Genomic DNA, 20,501 nt, shown 5'->3' with positions numbered 1-20,501 from the left:
GCCCACGTCGCTGACCTTCTCAACCTTCTTCGGCCCCTTCACCAGTTCGTGTCTCTTAGGGATGGTTCCTCCGTCGCAACCCATCGCAGCCCGGGAGTCGGAATCCCCAGCAGCGACCACTTCCGGGAGTTCCCGGCGACCGCCGCGGTCACTTCCGGCGCGCCTAGATGACGCGCTACGCCCGACGCGACGCAGTGGGGCGGATCCGTTGCCAAGCCCCGGTTGCCATGGAGAGCGTCGCTAGGCGGTGGGCGAGGCCCCGCGGCCCGGCCTGCCCGAGCGCGCGCGAAGCCTTGCGCGCCGAGGGGCTGGCGGGGCGTCCCTCCCTCCTCCCGGTGGGCGCTGGATTTCTGCCGCCCTGTGGCGGTCGCTCGCCGCGGCTCGGGAGCGGGGGCGACTCAGGAGCACCCCCGGTTCTCGGGCCCCGACCCACCCCAGCACGTCTGACTGTGGGTCTGGCACATCCCCGGAATGGGAGCGCCTGGAGGGAAAGGGGCGCATTTTATTAATGCAATTAATGGTGCATGTGAATGACATCTGTTGTGTCAGAGAACCATCACGTGTGCAAAGGAGAACTTGTAACTGAGCGCCACCGTGACTTTACCACTCTCAACAAATCCCGTGAAGTGGTGTTCTAGGAGGTTCTGGGGGAGTAAGATCCTCTAGGCCTGCAACTTTTCATACTGCCGTGTGGACCGTCTATAGATGAAATGTTGCAGAGTTGGTCCAGGAATGTATCTGATCCACAGCCCCCTTTATTTATTTATTAAAAAGCAGGTGTAGTGAACAGAGGCAGCTTTATCAAGGCTACGCCGATGTTTGCTTGCCTTTTCCAAGAGATAGGTTGTATTAGGTCCATAATGAGAGGCCAAATCCCTTGCAAAACCCCGGCTAAAATCCATGACTGTCTGCTTTCAGGCTCTTGACTCTCTTTCTAGTTTTTCCTTTAATTATGGTAAATATTAGGGGAAAGTCTAACCACAGCGAGTAAGGTGGACCTATACGATTGGATGTTACCTTGCTGACCACAGTGAGACATAAACAAACAACCAACCCTGAAAATATTCCCCAGCTGGGAACAGAAAACGTGGATATGAAAACTTCAAGGACTGTAACATTGGATTCTCTGTGACTGCAATTGATGGGAATTTAAAGAAAATAAACCTTTTAATCCGTTGGTGTCTCATTGCCTTATGATTTATTTTTATGCCAATCACCCGAATTGTAAACTGTGAGCGTGGGGACTTTGTTTTAGTCCCCATCGTAGCCTCGGTGCCTGGAAGAACCTTTGGCTCGCTCAGTATGTATTTCCACAATAAGCCCAAAGGAAGTACAGACACGTTCAGCGAGGGTGATAAGTCCAGTTTGGGCAGGCCCTAAAACTGCTAGGTACTAGGGGAATCCATTTACAAGTACAGAAATAGAGGCCTGGAAAGCTTACAAGTACAGAAATAGAAGTCCTGGAAAGATCAAAGGACTCGCCCAAGGTCCCACCGCTGGTAGGAGGGAGAGCTGGGACTGGGTTCCAAGGTTACTTTTCTCCCCCAAAGGACGGAAAATCAGGGACGGAATAGCATAAACCCAAAGATCTTTAGACAGACTCTCAAACCAGTGCTCTTTTCTGGCAACAGAGTCTGCCCCTCCCCTAGCTCATTTGGAGAAGTGAAAATAAAAATACCTGCTCTGCATTTACCCATGGCGGATTGGGAGGCACGGTTTCCTCTGTCTTTGTAACTTAGGAGGCAGGGGGTACAACGCCTTCCATTTTCCGAATGACAAACCTGAGACTGAGCTGTGCAAGGTGTCTTGGCTCAGGGGCAGAGGCCTTCTCAAGCGAGGCCCATGGAACTACAAATGCCATGTTCCTTAACCTCTCGCCCAAAGCTACCGTGACACCCAGCAAAGCAGTGACCACTGGGTGGGCCGTTGAAACTCAGGCAGCTGGATTCTTTTTTCTCTTCCTCCTTGGTTTCCTCATTTAGAGTATTGGATATTAGGCTACGCTGCGCTACCGAAAATACACAGCTTAAGCTTTTCTATAGTTAATATCAGCGGTAGCAACTCATTTGTGTTTAGAGCCGGCTAAGTATCAGGTACCTCACTCGGTGTTTTCACGCGCTTTGTGCCATTTTGCTTGAGCCACGTTAGACACACTGGAGTCATCAGCTGCTGTTACCTTCCACTGCCTTTGCTGAACGAACTGACACAGGATACTCCCTTGTGAGGATCTTTGACGACAGCTTTGCCCCAGCCAGGCTGTGGATGTGAAGGGCGGGAGATGGATGAAACCAACAGAAAGAAAACCATGAGCCCCTAGCAAAACCAGTATTTCTTAATCCCAAAAGGGTGTTTGGACCCACTGGAGAATTTGAGAAAAAGTTTGGACTCACTCCCTGTGGAAAAATATCCGGTCGTGCATAGAAAATATTGCTGCAGGTAATACGAATATGTAGCTCATTCACCAGCCCCTGAGGCCCCGGCCAAGAGCAAGTAGTTTAAATGTTCCTACTGCCTGTTGCAATTGTTTCCAAATGTTTTAGTCTTCTGAACCGTTGAGGATTTGATTTCCTGTGAGCTCTCCCCCTGCGCTGTAGTTTGAAATTCTGTCCGGGGGCACCTGGGTGGCTTAGTCTGAATGTCTGACTCTCGATTTCGGCTCAGGTCGTGATCCCAGGGTCGTGGGAGCGAGCCCCACGTCGGGTTCTGTGCTGAGCATGGAACCTGCTTAAGATTCTCTCCCTCTCTCTCCCTCCCTCTCTCTCAATAAAAAAAAAATACAAATACAAATAAATAAAATTCTGTCTGGACAAGGCTGACAGGCAAAGTGACTCATTTTGAGAGGTGGCATGAAAAACCAACAAATATGTGTTACGGTTCTTTAAGACTTTTACAGCCACATCATTCAAGGTTACACTTAAGAGGATGTCCGAAGGAGGGTTCAAGTAAAATAAAGTGGCCCTCCTCCGAGCTTCTTCTCTGACCACTACCCCCACCTTGATTTAATTTCATCATGGCACCTACCACCCCTGGCATCGTATTATAAATTTAAATTTTGACATCTTGTGTGCCGTGGATTTTTTTTTTGCATTGATTATGATTGTTTAAATATTGCATCAAAATAAAATGTATCTTGGTTGCTAGGTTTTCGGGTGCCCCTTTACATTTTGCGTTCAAGGAGAATGCCTCACTCACCTCACCTCTTCTCGCCCTGGTTTCCTGCCGCCCCCCCTTTCAGCTGGAAGGAAGGCTGCACGATGCAGAACCTTTGTTTTGTCCCCTGCAACACCTCTGGTGCTCAGCAGAGGCCTGATAAAGGGGAGATACTCCGTAAATATTTGTCCCACGAATGAATGAAAGGAAAAAGGCATTGGCAAATCAGCCTACCCTAAACGGGAGACTTTTGCACATGGGAAGCTTTGGGAGAGCTGGATGCATATTGGGGGAGAATATAAAATTTTTAAAAGCTGTTTTGTGTGTATATATAAAAAAGATAGTTTCCCCCAAACCAGAAACACAGCTCGCCAGCGCTTGTCACACTGGAAGATCTCTTAACTGGGTTCCTCGTCACTTCCATCCCCCTGATGAAATTTAACTTAATTGAGGTCAAGTTGCTATCACCACGGGCACCACCACACCAGCCACTATTTCCTCTTCCTACCTTGAAAGGAAGCAGTACAGAGTTCTGGGCATTAAAGAAAACTACTCAGCAAAACGTTGCTGAAGTTAAAAAAAAAAAAAACACACACACACACACACACACAACAACTGATACTATTCTACTTTTAAATGTTTTTCTGAAGTAATGGTCCTATTGAATTAGTGGAAACTCATCCCATAACTGCTCTCTTTCAAAAAAAAAAAAAAAAGGGAAGGAAACACATTTAGCTAACAGCAGCAGTTTTCAATTGTTTTAAAGCCAATGGTTTTGTACTTTGTCAACAAAGTACACGTCCGGGAGAAGCATTTGAGTAAGACGAGTCAATATCGGAGGCTTTGCTTCGGCCCCAGAACCCGGGTGATACGGATCAACGACTCTTCCAAGGAAAGGATTGCTACGAAGGATGTTTTGAGTCACGATTATATTTATGTAACGTTATAAATGGTAACAGATTTTTTTTTTAATATTTTTTTCAACGTTTTTTATTTATTTTTGGGACAGAGAGAGACAGAGCATGAACGGGGGAGGGGCAGAGAGAGAGGGAGACACAGAATCGGAAACAGGCTCCAGGCTCCGAGCCATCAGCCCAGAGCCTGACGCGGGGCTCGAACTCACGGACCGCGAGATCGTGACCTGGCTGAAGTCGGACGCTTAACCGACTGAGCCACCCAGGCGCCCCATAAACGGTAACAGATTTGAGACTGTCGAAGCATCAGCCTTTTCTGATTGGGCATGCTGAATTTACCGACACAGAATCTGTGATACACAAAATAAATTAACAAGGAACCCAACAGAACGTGTTATGTTGGAAACAGAACACGCATCTTTAACTTGATTAAGATAAAACAGCAAATATGTACAGAGTGTCAGAGGCAGATACATAATTTGTACCAAATCTCACAGAATTAAGTCAGTCCAAAATGAAAAACAGAACACTTGCTAACGGTCGCAATAGGAATCGATCATCTGAAAATAAGTCCCTCCTCCTTGACTTTCACCCTAGCACCTGATACGTTGTATATGTATCTCTCCATCATTTGTCCCTCTCCCCACTGGATTGTAAACTCCCTGAGGTCAAGGGCTCTGATTCACTGCTATACGCCCAGCACCTAGAATCTGACATATAGTACATGCCCAATAAATAAGTGTTGAATGAGTGAATTTAAGACAGGCGTGCATTCAACCAACATAAAATTGGTTTCTACCGCGTCACTTGGTACGCCGACCCCACATGCTGTGCTAAAACCTTAGCGAGGTCCTTACTTAATACCTGGCTCTCTATGGGATAAGTCAATGTCCTGGGGTAGCTTGGCCCCTTGGCAATACCGGCTTTGGCCACCATGGCTGTTTCTGCTCATTGCTGTGGCCCCGGGCTGGCTTTTCGCATAGGACACAGTTGCACGTCTGGGGACTGGCAAGTTGAAGCTAAGAGGTGAACAGGGAGAAGGCGGGGGAAGGAGGCTCATTCCAGCGCCCCCCTGAATTGCCGAGTGTGTTGTTCCAGCTTCTGGGCCTCGGCCTGGAGGTGCTTCAGGGCTGCCGGGCTGGGGTACTTGAGCACGGCGTGCTTGGTGGCCAGCGCGAGGTTCTTGAGCAGGCTGCAAAGGTGGCTGCTGCCACAGAGAATCTCATTGCGCATGTCCCTCTCCTGGGTCTCCTGGCACAGCGTATCCACCAGCTTCTGTCCCACCATGATGACCAGCTTGCTCTGCGCGATGAAGATCTCGGGGGGCTGGCTGTTGCTCAGGCTGCTGTTAAATACGCCGATGGCTTTGAACAGTGCCCCGAAATAGAGCCGGCAGTGTTGAGAAAGGTGGAATCTCTTCTCAGGGTTCTGCTGACTCAGAGGCTGGGGGGTGGGGGAACAAGGATGCTGGAAGAGGGAGGAAAGTAATCGATCAGAGGCAGATTTGATCGCCAGGCTGTGTGGGTGTCTCCCTTTTCCTGTTTTGCTCAACGTTCTAGACTTTATATCAGAAAAAGTACAGTTTTGTGTGGGGAGCCCCACCGTGCACCATTTGCCTAACAAATTAATGTTAATGTTTTCAAAGCACGGTTACATATAAAGTATGGTATTTACATATACAATATTATATATTGCATTGTATATATAATCTTACGTGTTAAATACATAAAATCTCATTCAGTATTCTCAACAAACCATTAGAAACCCGTTCTAAGAAGCAAATGGACAGAGGTGCCTGGGTGGCTCTGTTGGTTAAGTGTCCGACTTCAGCTCAGGTCACGATCTCACTCAGGCCTTGATCCCACGATTCGTGGGTCTGAGCTCCGCATCGGGCTCTGTGCTGACAGTGTGGAGCCTGCTTGGGATTCTCCCTCTCTCTCTGCCCCTCCCCCTGCTGGCACTGTCTCTGTCTCTCTCAAGAGAAATAAAGAAACTTAAAAAGAGAGAGAAACACATTGACAATGAATAAATCTATAACCTTAAAGAATGCAAGAAAACTCGATGAGATTTAAAAATTTACTCAAAGAACGGAATTTTCAAAAAATCCTTTCTAATTTCAGCATCGGCAATAAACCTGATCCCCCCAAATTTCCGGAAGAAATCCAAATACGCTGACCTATCTGTCCTAATACGACAATATTTCTCTAACTTGCTAACAAGGTTTCATTTAGAGTTTTCCTTTCATGAGTTTTAGTTTCTGAAATATGGAACCGATGTCTTCCCAAAGCCTAGGCACTATCGAAAGATTCTCAGCAAAGGGTGCCTGGGTGGCTCAGTTGGTTAAGAGTCTGACTTCAGCTCGGGTCATGATCTCACGGTTTGTGCGTTCAAGTCCTGCATCAGGCTCTGTGCTGACGGCTCGGAGCCTGGAGCTGCTTCGGATTCTGTGTCTCCCTCTCTCTGTCCCTCCCCTGCTCTCTCTCTCTCTGTGTCTCTCTCTCAAGAATAAATAAACATTAAAAAAAAATTTTAGTGGCAACCACTCCAGGGGATAATCAAAAGCCTCTTTGTTAGGTTACAGGTGGGGAGATTGATGCTCCCTGAAGCAAAGGGCTGCCTATGGTCATTCATTTTGTAAAATAAAGATCCGGAGTTCTAGGCGGAGTCAGCTAAGTCTGAATGCCTTAGTCTTTTCATGAAACTGCATGTTCTCTCATCCACCTGTGATCTCCAAGCTCACAGCCTAGAAGAACTCAGCGTTAGGGTCTGACTTCATATGTTGAAACTCCACCCGCTAAGGTGAAGGTAGTAGGAGATGGGCCTTTGGGAGGTAACTAGGATTAGAGGAGGTCATTTGGGTGGGGCCCTGGGATGGGATTAGTGCCCTTGTTGGAGCCCTTGTCTCTGCTCTCTGCCACCTGAGGACACAATGAGAAGACAGAGGAGAGCCCTCACCAGCATCTGCCCAAGCTGGCACCCTGATCTCAGACTTTCAGACGAGGGTTCTCGTCCCAATTTGCCCTGGAGATGTCCACATGATCAGACATCTCCGTCCTTCTCTCTCCCACTCACACCCAGCCCCCAGCCAGGGAGCTGATCTGGTTCCCCGTTCTCTAGGCTCTAGGTACTCAGACAACCTTCACCAGGGATGCCCTGTCTGCTTCCTTCTTCGCCTTGACTTGCTTCATCTTTGTCTTTAAAGGAACCCGCTGGTTTTACCTCTATTACCTTAAAGGAAACTTTTCAAATTGGTGACTGGAAAACCACTGTCATTTGTCACCGGTAAGAAGGAACCAACAAAAATAAGCACCACGATAACATCTTTGAATGTTTTTGAAAAAGACAGAACATCAAGTGTCACAGAGGCGTTGGTGACACATAAGCCCCAAACCAAAATGGTTTTCCTGTTGTAACCAGAAACATTAAAAGAGAATGTCAAAGGGAATGTGCATCCATGGTATCAAACACCATGTCAGTCCCACCCACGCTACACCTGCGATGCGCAGAGCTGTCACTCATGGTTCAAGGATCATGCTCCACATTCTGGGGCTCGTTGGACCTGTTCATCTCCGGGGCTCCTTCTACTGCAAATAGGAAGGACCATCCGAAACACCACATCTATTCCCAAGGCGTCGTGGATCACGGCTATCATGTTGACTTGTTCATAGCAGGAAGCATCTCTAGGGATGAAGCACGCGAGGCAGAAAGACGGGCGAGCCGGCCCTGTCACTTACCTGTGCTCCCAGGTTTTTGTTTTCATCCAACCTTTGTTCCAAGATGGGTTTTCCTGTCTCTTCTAGATTAGGCAACTTCTGAAAAATAAAATCCCTTCCGATTACCAACCTGAGTGGTTTCGACACGGTTCAGAGGTGTTTAAGTCTACTTTAAAAGGTGGGCATTTTGGGGCGCCTGGGTGGCTCAGTCGGTAGAGCGTCCGACTTCAGCTCGGGTCGTGATCTCCCTTTGTGGGCTCAAGCCCCGCGTCGGGCTCTGTGCTGACAGCTCCGAGCCTGGAGCCTGCTTCGGATTCTGTCTCCCTCTCTCTCTGCTATCTCCTCCCATCTCCTCTTGTGCTCCGTCTCTCTCTCTCAAAAATAAATAAACATTAAAAAAAAAACCAAAACTCGAGGGGTGCCTGGGTGGCTCAGTCGGTTAAGCGTCCAACTTCAGCTCAGGTCACAATCTCACGGTCCGTGAGTTCGAGCCCCGCGTCGGGCTCTGGGCTGATGGCTCAGAGCCTGGAGCCTGCTTCCGATTCTGTGTCTCCCTCTCTCTCTGCCCCTCCCCTGTCCATGCTCTGTCTCTCTCTGTCTCAAAAATAAATAAACGTTAAAAAAAAAATTTAGTAAAAAAAAAAAAAGAACTCAAGCATTTATCTTTTTATTTTTGTGAATAGTTTTGCCCCCTGGTGCCTTTTTTTTTTCAACAAAGGAAACTTTGCTAGACCCAGGGCTAAATTCTGCCTACCCACATGGCCTGATATAAGGACACATAGTTTAAAAATTATATATGCTTATATTTATGTATTTTATACCTCTTTATATCTATATCTATATTTTTAAAATAGGGAATGAAAAACACCCAGGTTTCTGCCTTCTCTAGAATGTGTTAAAGCTGTTACACCAACCACCAGGCATTTTGACAGAATACCACACAAGATTGGGGCTAAAAGAGATCAAGTCGTGTTGACACAGCCCCCAGGTTACCTGCTGTACCCCCTGACATTCGCAATCCTCGAACCAAAGGCTCTTTTTCTATCGTGTCTGAATTCACGCAGCCAAGTATTGCTAACAGTAAATGAAGGCTGGAGGCTGCTAAGAACACACACGATTTGGAAGAGTGTTTACACTTCCTGTTCTGTTTCTAAGAAACACAGAGACAATGACTAAATCTACAACTTTCAAAAATGCAAGGAAACTCGGCGGTGAGCTTAAAAAATGTGCTCAAAGAACAGATTTCAAAAGGGTTTCAAAGGCCTTTGTAACCCTAGTGTTAGAGATAAACCCCAAGATACCACGTTTCCAGAAGACGTCCTATCTGCCTGAATGTTCAAATGCCTATCTTACTTCTTAATAAGATTTCATCTAGAACAGCACTTCCATGAATTTCATGTTCTGGAAAATGGAACCAGTGTCTCTCAGAAATTATCGAAAGATTATCATCATTCGATATTCAGTTATTGAACTGTTTCTAACAATTACTGAAGGATTCTCAGCATCTAACTGATGGGCGACGTCTCCAGATAAAATTTGAAGGGCTCTTTGTGTTATACCACTCGAAACTCACCTGTTCACAGACACTCGTCCCGTTTTTCTTTAGTATTTCAGGGGAGTGCTCCCTCTCCTTCTGTTTATCAAAAGGAGCACTTCTTTGGTACAATTCCATTTCTCTTCGGGGAAGCTGGATGCATTCGGCAAACTTAAATTGTGCGTCTGGGGTCACTTGCAAGGTGTCTCCCTTTTCACAGTTCTGCTTGAAAAGGAGCTTCCCGTTGGCAATGACCATGGAGGCAAACCTCTTGACGTCTTCCGGAACCATCCGTGCCACCGTGACAAATCTCTCGAGGTCGTCCGGGCTGTTTTGGGCTTCGTCCGTCACGAGGACTTCCAGGGACCAATTGCAGCTATCCAGGCTCTCCTTCGTTCTGAGCAGGATCTGGTAGGAGTTGGAGATCGTCTGTAGCTGGTCCCTAATTCTGGCCTGAAGGTGAGTGTCACTGAGGTTGCAGGCGGGCCCACGGACCGTGCGGGCAAAATCCAGGAAAGCCCTCAAAGATTCCTCCACGTGGTCGGCGGCCCTGTGGATGGCACTGACGTTGGCCTCCAGATAGTCTCTGAACCTCCACCTCCTGCTGACAAAGAGCATCAGGCTTGCGACAGAGCCGGCCACCTTGTGCTGCAGAGACGCTGCTGTCTCTCGGGCCCAGTCCAGGTCCAAGCAGAGCTCCTTCCCTGCCTCCTCCGAGCAGGAGCTGGACGAAGAGTCCGTGGCCGTGGAGGAGCAGGAGACAATGCTGGCTCGGCTGTCGGAGCTGGAAACGGACAGGCTGTCCGGTTCCGGAGACAGCGATGGTGGCCGTCCCGAGAGCCACGAGGAGCCACGGTCCGTGACGTTCTCTGAAGCCCCGTCGGCACTCCCCAGCTCGTGCTGGGCCTGAGGGCCTCTCGGCGTTGCTTTAGGGATGTCGTAAATGTTTGGCTTGGTGTTCTGCTGTTCCGCTCGGGGAATCAGAAAGCTGGAAGGAACCTTGTAGCCGACGCCTTCGTCCAAGGGGAACGTGTCCCTCGAGGCCAGAAATTTATACGTAGGAATTTCTGGAAGGCTGAGTTTTTTCTGCATGGGCACATTTTTGTGCAGGTATGGATCGAGGGACCTTGCTCTGCTATTTGGAGGACAGTGGAGGCTGGACATATACTGGGGGGAGCAGCATGTACTGGGGGGAGTGTGGGGCCCCGATCCTTCTGCAAAGCTGCTTAGAGATGCGTTTCTCGTACTAGCTTTTTCTGGAGATACCGGCGTGTCATAAATCCACTCAGATTTCTGAGGGCTCGGTAACGTGTTGTAGCCGCCTTGCCTCAAGGCGATCGCTGACGTCAGGGGAGCACCCTGCCCCTGGGAAGAACCAAACAAAATTGCCCAGGTTAGTAGCGATAAAGAGAGGGTGTGAGCCACTCCTTGGACGAACATGTGTTAGGCTGAGGGCCTCCTAAATGCCAGGTACTGTGCTTCTTAAAAATCTGATTGTCACTCCCCTACTCCAGCTTCTTCAGCGGCTCCCCATTGCTGTTTTTGCTCAAGGCCCTTCACAGTCTGGTTGCACCCACCTTCAGGCCTCCACACCACTCCTGCCACCACCTTCCTTGTGGGTCCAGTCGCCCAGGCTGTTTACTGTCCCCTGAACTCAGAGTACTCCCTGAGCCCACTGTATTTCATTTTGCCCAAACCAGCCCTTCTGTTCTAAAAGCCCTCCCCACCCTTTCCTTTCTACCTAACAAACTCCTATGCAACCCTCACGACCCTGTGGGGATGTCCCCTCTTTTGTAAGGCCTTCCCTGATAACCTTGGGTATAGGCATATGCATCGTATACATGGGACAGAATTCAACGATGAACACGGGTTCCAGATTTTCAAATTAAGGCGTCTCTCCAATAAGTAAAAACCTACTTTCACACATCTGTGAGGTATAGAATAATAAACGTTTAACTGAGATCCACTGGGCTTTTGCTCTGTGGATCTCAGCTTCGCCAAGCTCTGTAGTAGGTCCTCTGCAGGAATTTCTCAATTCTCACAATTAGTCCGTCATAAGAAACTGAGGCACGGAGAAGCTAGAGGACTCACCCAAACCACATCGCCCACCCTGTTCCTGAACATCACTGCCATCAGGTTTCCAAATGAAATAAGTTCTGCTGTGAGGCATTTGTATCCCTACTTTGGACCATGCTGATAAAACGTCCCGGAGGAGGCTCACATTTTCCTAGCAGCAAATCTCTGCGTCTCATCGTACTCACACTTGGTTGGCTGGCCAAGGGGCCAAGTCCTGCCTTTTGGGGGCTGGCGGGTACATCATATAACTGCTGCTTCTCTGGCTCCTGGGGAGAGACCGAAAAGGATAGCTTGGATTTTTCCCTCCCGATGGATGCACATCACAGACTCTGCCCACTCCAGTGTTTTTTCCAAGTGAAAATGCAAACCACTGAAAACTTAGGGGCTTCCGGTCATGACGCTTGCAAGGCGGAAGCTTACGTGGTTATGTTCTCAACAACGGACCCTGTGCTTTAAAAAGCTCACCTTCTCGACCGAAGATGGGGGCAAACTAGACAGAGAACGAAACGCAGTTGGCCTGAGTTAAAAACAGTGGCTCATTTAGTTCTGTAAGTTAGCCTTAGGGTTGACTTTAAAAGGAATCAAGGAAATTGGGACTTCGTGGGGCACCTGGGTGGATGCTGAGGCATCCGACTTTGGCTCAGGTCATGATCTCACGGTTCTTGGGTTTGAGCCCCGTGTCGGGCTCTGTGCTGACAGCTCGGATCCTGGAGCTGCTTCAGATTCTGTGTCTCCCTCTCTCTCTGCCCCTCCCCTGATCATGCTCTGTCTCTCTCAAAAATAAATAAACATTAAACAAACAAACAAACAGGGTGGAGAGGGCCAGCGTGAGGTGAGGGAGATGAGTCCTGCATGTGTCTTTATTTAAGACTTCTGTGCCCAAGGCCAGCGCCTCCTTGTCCCATGTGGCCCTGCCTGTGCTCCTGGCACCTGTCACGGCAAAGGGATCAAGTGTATTCATCCAAGGGCCAGATGTGGGTCACACCTGAACCTGAGCAAGAGCCAGACCAGAAGTGGGGGGGTGGGGGGGAGCATCTCGGGAGGCTGAGGCTGGAGGCGACCGGCCTGTCCCAGAGCCCAGGGAGGAGACTTTGTCCCCGAGCCGGTGATCACTGGCCCACCTCGGAACCTGCAGGTGGGAGATGTTCAAAAATGGGTGTGGGAGAGGCGGGCGGTGCCTGCAGAGATGGGGGGGAGCCATCTGGGTGGCGCGGAGAGCCTCACGTGTGGGGCAGGGCCACAGCTGAGACTCACCTTCAGCACCGGGGGGGCCCGGCTCTGGGTCGGCACGTCATACACCTGGGAAGGCTGAGCAGGCAGCGAGGCCCGAGCGGGTCTGGGAATCGTGAAGAGGGCCTTGGGGAGAAAAAGAAGAGTCGTGGGAAGGAAACGTCACTGTGGTGTCCACAGCTCATGCTCCGTGTTACCCTCACACGGCGAAGGCACCCCCACAGCGTGGAGGTGTTCTCCCTGCACCCATAATGTGCGGCCCTTTGCTCAGACGGCGGGGGTGGGGGGGACCCAGGACATAAGAGGGGCGGGTCCCGTGGTGGAGGGCAGTCTTCTGCCTGCCCTCAGCCTCAGCAGGGAGCAGCTTAGAATGCAGAGTCTTGGGCCCTGAATCTGGGTCTCCGAGTGCTCCCGGGGAGTCCTAGGCCCTGAATCTGGGTCTCCGAGTGCCCCCGGGGAGTCCTGGGCCCTGAATCTGGGTCTCCGAGTGCTCCCGGGGAGTCTTGGGCCCTGAATCTGGGTCTCCGAGTGCCCCCGGGGAGTCCTGGGCCCTGAATCTGGGTCTCCGAGTGCTCCCAGGGAGTGTGGGGATATGCAGCACCAGCCAGCCTCCAGACAATTCTGAGTTCGCTCGGGATCTGAGCCTGTGATTCGAACCCGAGGTTACTAATGTGTTCACCCGATGATCCTGAGGATGTAGCTGTGAGCCAGGCAGGCAGAGAGGCTCTAAGGGTGTAAAGTGAAGGGATTATCGGGGGTGTGGAAGGGGCAGGGGCGGGTCGCAGGACTTGTGGCTCCAGCTGAGGCCTGATGGGGCCGCGGGAGGTGACCAGACCAATGGTGGCCTCAGCCTTGGAGTCACTGGATTGCAGTGAATGTCCACTCTAGACCGGGTACCTGGCTAGCTGCTCCTGGGCGACAGCTTCCAAACCCGGCCAGAGAACCAATCACCTGACGAACTTTAAAATAAAACATTTGCGGGGGCCCCACGTCGGCCCTCTCAAACAAGAGTGTCTCCAGGAGGGGCGCCGGAAGGGGTGATTTTCCAGGGGGGTGGGTGCCGTCTGCCAGGGTCAAGGTCTAAAGGAGGAAATACAGTATGGACAGAGCCAGGACACAGGCTGGAAAGCGAGACAGGGCCTTGAGGAGAGCAAAAGGTCAAGTCCAGAGAGTCTGTCAGAGGCCGACTGCATTTCCCATCTGGCAGCCAGAAACCTGTCACTGCAGGGGGCTTTCCGGATTGGATGGCGTGGATGGTTAGGACCTGAAGGTGTGGAGACCGGGAGGGCAATTCAGGCTGGGAAGGACTAGATCGGGGTCCCTTTGTTCAGGGGGGTGACCCAGCTCTGTGCCCGGCATGAAGTGAGTGCTCGTATTTCCTAATCGATCTGCTTGTTTTGGGCGAAAGAATGTGTACAGCTTGAGACAGTAGGGTAGTAGACAGTGGGGCCCCCACTCATCAGGCTGAATAACAGACTCACATAAAGCGACTGCAAAGCAGACAGGACAAACCTGTCTCCCCCGGACGCACTCAGCTGCCCAGTGTCAAAATAACGTCCTTCTGAGTGACGACTATTTCTTACAGAGAAACCTGGTTCTCTAAAACCCTGGGCTCCCGGGAGCATTATGGCCTGAAGCTCTATCAGCGAGAAGGAAACATCCTACTCCCGTCCGCGAGGCAGGCTGGCTTTTCATCCCCAACACAGAGCTTCAGACGGCGGGTAGCAGGTGTCCCACATCCACCTCAACCTGGCGGTCCCCAAGGAAGGAGCAGCCTGCATCAGCTTTGCAGTCTGGGCTGATGCCGACCCTTGAGACACTGCCCTGTTTTGCTTAGAGCCTATCAAGACAGGCTTTGTTTACGCTAAACCCCACCTTTCCCCAACCTCATCACGAGGTATGCTACCTTCTTCTGTTTGTGAGATGCCCCGAGGTCCCTATGCGACGTGACCCCTCTCTCTCCGGTGGGCAATGAACCTGACTTTGTCCCTGTCAGTCTCAGGCTGATTGGTTTAGGACGGTGGTTCTCCACCGCAGTCTGGGTTGAATCCAATATCCCACAGGCCTGCCCCATCCAACCCCAGGGACCACGCGTGGTGTGTCCCCAGCCATGCCATCCGCCATCACCTCCACTCTTTCTTCCTCCTGCTCCCACTTATTCTAACACCCCAAGCTCTCCCCTACCACAGAGCTTTTCCAAATGCACTTCCATTTCCTACGACTCCCTGTGGCCCCAAGCCCCATTTTATTTATGTAGCTGCCTCTGTGGGTCACACATGCCTTGAAGACCACCTGCAGAGGACAAAGGGATTTTCCTGCACGTAGAGTTTCAGGTAGAGGAACCTGGTTCACAAACGCCCGTGTTTCTTGGAAAACATGGGTTCAAGATGGCAATCAATTAAGGAACATGTTTGAGAAATATGGTTTCGAAAGGTTTGGGGGGACAGATGGAAACTCCAGTTTGGGAACTAGTGGGTCTGAGAGTGATTCCACCAGGAAGTTGGACCCTTTTCACTTGAAATATGAAAGATTCCCCTTTCTGAATTCAAACCAACATCAGATGTGTTTTTTGTATGGTGATTAAAAAAAAAAAAAAAGTCGGGCTAGGATATTATATTAAGGAAGTTGGAATAAAAAGTAAAACAAAGCTCAAGATAGTGGTTACCCTGGAGGAAGTGACTCACAGAAGGTGGGAGGGGGGCTCATGAGGTGCTAGTTTCGTTCTATTTCTTGATATGGATACTAGTGACTAAGAGGTACCCTGAGGATCTGTAGATTAATCTCAATAAAAAGCTTATTGCGGGGGCACCTGGGTGGTTCAGTCGGTTAAGCGTCTGACTTTCGCTCAGGTCACGGTCTCACGGTTTGTGAGTTTGAGCTCCCCATCTGGCTTTTTGCTGTCTGCACGGACCCTGCTTCGGATCCTCGGTTCCCCTGTGTCTCTGCCCTTCCCCCAATCATTCTTTACCCTCGCGCGCGCTCTCTCTCTCTCAAAAATAAATAAATAAACTAAAAAAAAAAAATACAACCTAACTGCAAAGACCAGTGTCAGCCACAGAGTCAGGAAAACGGAGAGCAAGGGCATTCAAAGTCTAGGGGCAGAGTCAGCCCCACACGGGCACGAGGAAGCTTCAGTCTCTGGTATTCGACACCCTGGGACCCTGGCTGGGCCATTTCACCTCCCTGGAAACTAACGTTCTCATCTGTAAAATGAAGAGTTGTTCCCCAGATCCACAGAGGTCTCTCCCAGCCATAGAGATGTCTGATTCTGACATGTAGGGTCCTGGGTCAGTGGACTTGAGAAAGGTGACCTATTTTCACCTTCTTGGTTTTTGACTTTTGGCCAAGCTTAACCTAGGGACAGTTGGCACAGGGATGAGGGGAGTCTGTGAGGTGGGCCACCTGCCAGTTCCAAGCCCGTGGGAAAACAGCTCCCAGCTAGCAGCTGGACCTGCCTAATTCTATAAACCAGTGCTCCACCCAGAATGCATTTCCCCGGCCGCCGCGGAGTCAGGCTAACTCCCAGGTTATTACATGAGCGGCGCAGAGAGGTCTGCCTTTTCCACGGATCAGAAGATTCCCAACTGGTTGTCATCCATTTCTTCTAGCTCCTTCCTTCTCGTAGCAGAAGAGACAGTGGAATTACTTAGAATCACCAGAAGGCACAACTCGAGGAGAACTGAGACACGGCAGGGCCAGACAGGTAAACAGGGTGTTGGGACGTGTCCACTCTCCCAGCACGGCCGTGGCTGCCCCAGAAGCCCGGTGACCCAGCCAGGTGACTCCGGACTGCTGTTTCTCCAACTTAAGCAGGAGAAAAAGGCAGGAAAGTTCCCCAGGTGCTTTACTGGGGCCACCTTAAGAAAGCCTGCTCGAGTGGCCAAGGGCCCCGGGTTTCTGAATTCCCCTTTGGTGGCTGTGGTTTCTGTCAACGGCCACAGCCTCACACGAGCGAGGGCTCCAATCACGGACACGCTTCATGGTAAGGACAAGTCTCTGACCCTTTTCTGTTTATCACAGCGCCAGTCTAGAAGTTACGTCCACGGTCATGAGGTGCCATGTTGTCCCCGGTCTCTTCATTCACGTAACAAACGTTGAACTTGGAGGAGCCTGGACTGGCTCGGGCACTCGGGGTACCTGGTCAACAACAGTCATCACACCTGTTTGCCTTTTACGGGGGGAGAGGGGGGGACTCCAATCAAACTTTGCCTTCGGCAAAGGCCACTCGTTCTCGGAGGAACAACACCGTGGCCCTACTCTGAGTCAGCTGCTCAGACAGCAGCTGAACATGCCAGGCTTCGACGCGGACCAGCTGTTCCAGGGAAAGGGGCTGTCACAGTAGGTTCGAGCAGTGTCCTTCTGGGGTTTGGAGCCAGCGCCCCTGGGTGGCAGGTGTTCCGTGTAAAGGCAGTCTGGTCCTCCGCCTGGCAGCCCGGGGGGTTAGAACCTCTGAGCTATTCAAAATATTTTAAGAAACCAACACCTTTCCGTTTGAAGAGGTCACTGGAAGTGGTGTGGAGGGGGCCTGGGTGGTTAGTGGAAACTTCCCAGGGCCCCCAGCAAGCACACCAGGGGGAGAGTCCTTCCTGGACACACACTTAGCCAGGACCCCTGCCCAGAGCTCTGGCCAGGTGGGAAGTGTCCTTTGAGCCGAGAGCAAAGCATACAATGCGGGAAACGCCCACAGTGGCTGAAGACCGTGCAGATGTGTTCTGCACGCCTAGCCCCTCATCAAGGCCTGGGGCTGGGGGAAAACGATACGCTGTTTTTCTCCTTTCTTCTCTAAATTGCTTTTATTCCGGGGCGCCTGGGTGGCTCAGTCACTTAAGCGTCCGACCTCGGCTCAGGTCATGATCTCATAGTTCGCGGGTTCGGGCCCCGCATCGGGCTCTGTGCTGATGGCTCAGAGCCTGGAGCCAAAGATTCTGTCTCCCTCTCTCTCTCTCTCTGCCCCTCCCACTCACACTCTGTCTCTCCCTCTCTCAAAAATAAACATTAAAAAGATTTTTAAATTGCTTTCCTTCTTAAAAAAAGTTTTTATTCTGCATTTACCTAATGCTTCTTTTCCTCTGTTTTTTAAGTGCTATTTTTTAAAATCGCAGTTGTCATACAGGCCATATATAACACACAAATCCATTTTCTGATCTCTCTGCTCATTGTATATTTACTGAGTACCAACCTATGGGAGTCACAGTCCCAGGTGCTGGGGACACAGGAGTGAATGAAATAAAGGTCCCTGCTGGACGCCTTCTTTCACTTTCTCCTTAACCAATTCCACTTCCAAAGAGGAACCACTGTTGGTGTGTGTTTTCTTTCTTTCTTTCTTTCTTTCTTTCTTTCTTTCTTTCTTTCTTTCTTTCTTTCTTTCTTTCTTTCTTTTCTCTTTTAAAATATTTTAAATTTATTTTTGAAGGAGAGAGAGACACAGCGTGAGCAGGGGAGGGGCAGAGAGAAAGGGAGACACAGAGTCCAAAGCAGGCCTCAGGCTCTGAGCTGTCAGCACAGAGCCTGATGTGGGGCTCAAACTCACAAACCGTGAGATCATGACCTGAGCTGAAATGGGATGCTTAACCACTGAGCCACCCAGGCGCCCCGGTGTGTGGTCTTTCAATGTGTGAGCATGCACACATACATACACACGGGTCATTTTGGTTTTTGGTTGATTTTTGTTTAAATGGCTCTTTTTTGCCTCCAAGAACGATTCCATCTTTTTTTCGCACATGCCTAATATGTTGCAGAGGTATGCCAAAACTTATGTAACCAATCTCCCCATCCAATCTCCCCATCGACAAACGTTTAGGCATCTTTGATTCTTCCCTATAACAAAAAATGCTACAATGGTCATGGCCTCCTCATCCAGATATAGCTTTGCCTTCGTGTGTAGTTCTGTAGCAATTCTGGGAGTCAAGTTTCTTGGTTGAAGGGAGTGTAGATGTTAAGCCTGTTGAGTAATTTCTCGCCCCTGAACCCATCCTAGTGCCGGGAAAATCCATAATACTTTTGTGAGCAGGTGCACTCAACATTTGATTTCCTGTAAAGCATGGATGTCTTGGAGAGCGAGGGAATCACCGGGGTGTCGAGAATATCAGTGCTAGCTGAAGTGGGGGCCAAATACAAGTTCACTGGATCACGCCTGGTTTAGGTCCCCACTTTGCACATTTAATCTCCTGAAGGACGCCAAGAACTCAAGGCAGAGGGAAGCCCCTGCCTGAGTTTACACACCCTTTGCCCCACCTGTTTTACTTGGAAACACGCATACCTGTTGCGGAAAGCTTAGGGTCTTTTCACAGATGATTCCGGTTCTGGAGGGCGGGGCAGGGAGTTCGTAGACTTGGGCGGTGGTGGCTGGGGGCCCCTCCACCCAGCTCTTCATGTGCTCGTAGACGGGGCCTGGAGTCGGGGGCTTGAGCAGGGTGGGCACCTGGTAGGTCTCCTTGGAGCTGGTGAGGGCTTCCCCCGGGCCTCTCAGGGAGGGGGGGCAGGGCCTGTCTGCGGGGACCTCAGGGAGCAGTTGGAGGCGGTTGGCAGGGGCCAGACCTTGCCGCCCGTGGAGCAGACACTTCCACCAGCCCTCGCTTTCTGGCACATTTTGTTCTAGAATGGTCAAGATGTCTCCTCTGCAGAAAGCCAGCTCGTAGAAGGAGTCTGGGTGGTTGTCATAGAGTGCTCTGGCCAGGAGGGTCTGGGGGCGGGAGGAGAAAGAATTCATCGTCATTTCTGTGGCCGAAAACCATTCTACCCACACTGCCGGCTGAGAAACACTAGGGCGCATTCGTGGGTTTCCACCACCCCACAGGCTCTCGGCCCTGCTCTCTGCCTGATTTAGTCCTGCCTCCCCTTTGGGGGTCCGGTGAAAGGTCATATCCTCAGGGAAGTCTAACTTGTGGAGTGTCCCAAACGTACTCTCATCGCACTGTTTTAATTCGGGTTTTTGTTGTTTTTTTTAATATATGAAATTTATTGCCAAATTGGTTTCCATACAACACCCAGTGCTCATCCCAATAGGTGCCCTCCTCGATGCCCATCACCCACTTTTCCCTCCCTCCCACCCCCCATCAACCCTCAGTTTGTTCTCAGTTTTTAAGAGTCTCTCATGCTTTGGCTCTCTCCCACTCTAACCTCTTTTTTTTTTTCCTTCCCCTCCCCCATGGGTTTCTGTCAAGTTTCTCAGGATCCACATAAGAGTGAAACCATATGGCATCTGTCTTTCTCTGTATGGCTTATTTCACTTAGCATCACACTCTCCAGTTCCATCCACGTTGCTACAAAGGGCCAGATTTCATTCTTTCTCATTGCCACGTAGTACTCCATTGTGTATATAAACCACAACGTCTTTATCCATTCATCAGTTGATGGACATTTAGGGTCCTTCCATAATTCGGCCATTGTTGAGAGTGCTGCTATAAACATTGGGGTAAAAGTGCCCCTATGCGTCAGCACTCCTGTACCCCTTGGGTAAATTCCTAGCAGTGCTATTGCTGGGTCATAGGGTAGGTCTATTTTTAATTTTTTGAGGAACCTCCACACTGTTTTCCAGAGCGGCTGCACCAGTTTGCATTCCCACCAACAGCCACTGTTTTAATTCGTGACGGCCATGACCTTTGTGCGTGAGTGCAGCCAACACATAGCTGAGTGGAAATCCTGACCCTGCCACTTCTTAGCTGTGTGCCTTGGAGCAAATTCGCTACTCTCTCTGGGCCTCAGTTTCCTGGTCTGTAAAATGGGACTAATGTTAATATCTCCCGGGGTAGGGGTAAGAATTCAATGGGTTGTTATGTACGCAAAGCTCACTGAACAGTGCCTGGCAGTCAGTTGGCGCTCTGTAGAGGTTGGCGGTTACTGTCCTAGCGATAACAGCGCCCTCTGTCTGATCCTTATTATCTT

General features: G+C 50.2%; 2 protein-coding genes across 3 annotated transcripts in view; both read right to left on the bottom strand.

Annotated features, from left to right (window-relative positions):
• Positions 1 to 171, bottom strand: part of RTF2 (replication termination factor 2) — a 42,418-nt gene extending 42,247 nt beyond the window's left edge. For both annotated transcript variants that reach the window (XM_058686038.1, XM_058686040.1), the window contains exon 1: positions 16 to 171. In XM_058686038.1, the coding sequence (XP_058542021.1) occupies positions 16 to 84 (69 nt within the window). In that variant the 5' untranslated portion in view covers positions 85 to 171. The remainder of the gene's footprint in view (positions 1 to 15) is intronic.
• Positions 172 to 4,458: 4,287 nt separating this feature from the next.
• CASS4 (Cas scaffold protein family member 4) overlaps positions 4,459 to 20,501 on the bottom strand; it is a 38,656-nt gene continuing 22,613 nt past the window's right edge. The window contains exons 2-7 of the mRNA XM_058686027.1: positions 18,877 to 19,299; positions 12,642 to 12,743; positions 11,573 to 11,653; positions 9,351 to 10,676; positions 7,799 to 7,876; positions 4,459 to 5,531 (exon numbers count right to left, since the gene is read on the bottom strand). Coding sequence (XP_058542010.1) covers positions 5,121 to 5,531; positions 7,799 to 7,876; positions 9,351 to 10,676; positions 11,573 to 11,653; positions 12,642 to 12,743; positions 18,877 to 19,299 — 2,421 coding nt within the window. The 3' untranslated portion in view covers positions 4,459 to 5,120. The remainder of the gene's footprint in view (positions 5,532 to 7,798; positions 7,877 to 9,350; positions 10,677 to 11,572; positions 11,654 to 12,641; positions 12,744 to 18,876; positions 19,300 to 20,501) is intronic.

This window comes from Neofelis nebulosa, chromosome 9 (genome assembly GCF_028018385.1).
Source record: "Neofelis nebulosa isolate mNeoNeb1 chromosome 9, mNeoNeb1.pri, whole genome shotgun sequence".
NCBI classification, from domain to species: domain Eukaryota; kingdom Metazoa; phylum Chordata; class Mammalia; order Carnivora; family Felidae; genus Neofelis; species Neofelis nebulosa.
The sequence above is the reverse complement of the archived record's forward strand: the minus strand, read 5'-3'. Positions and strand labels throughout refer to the sequence as shown.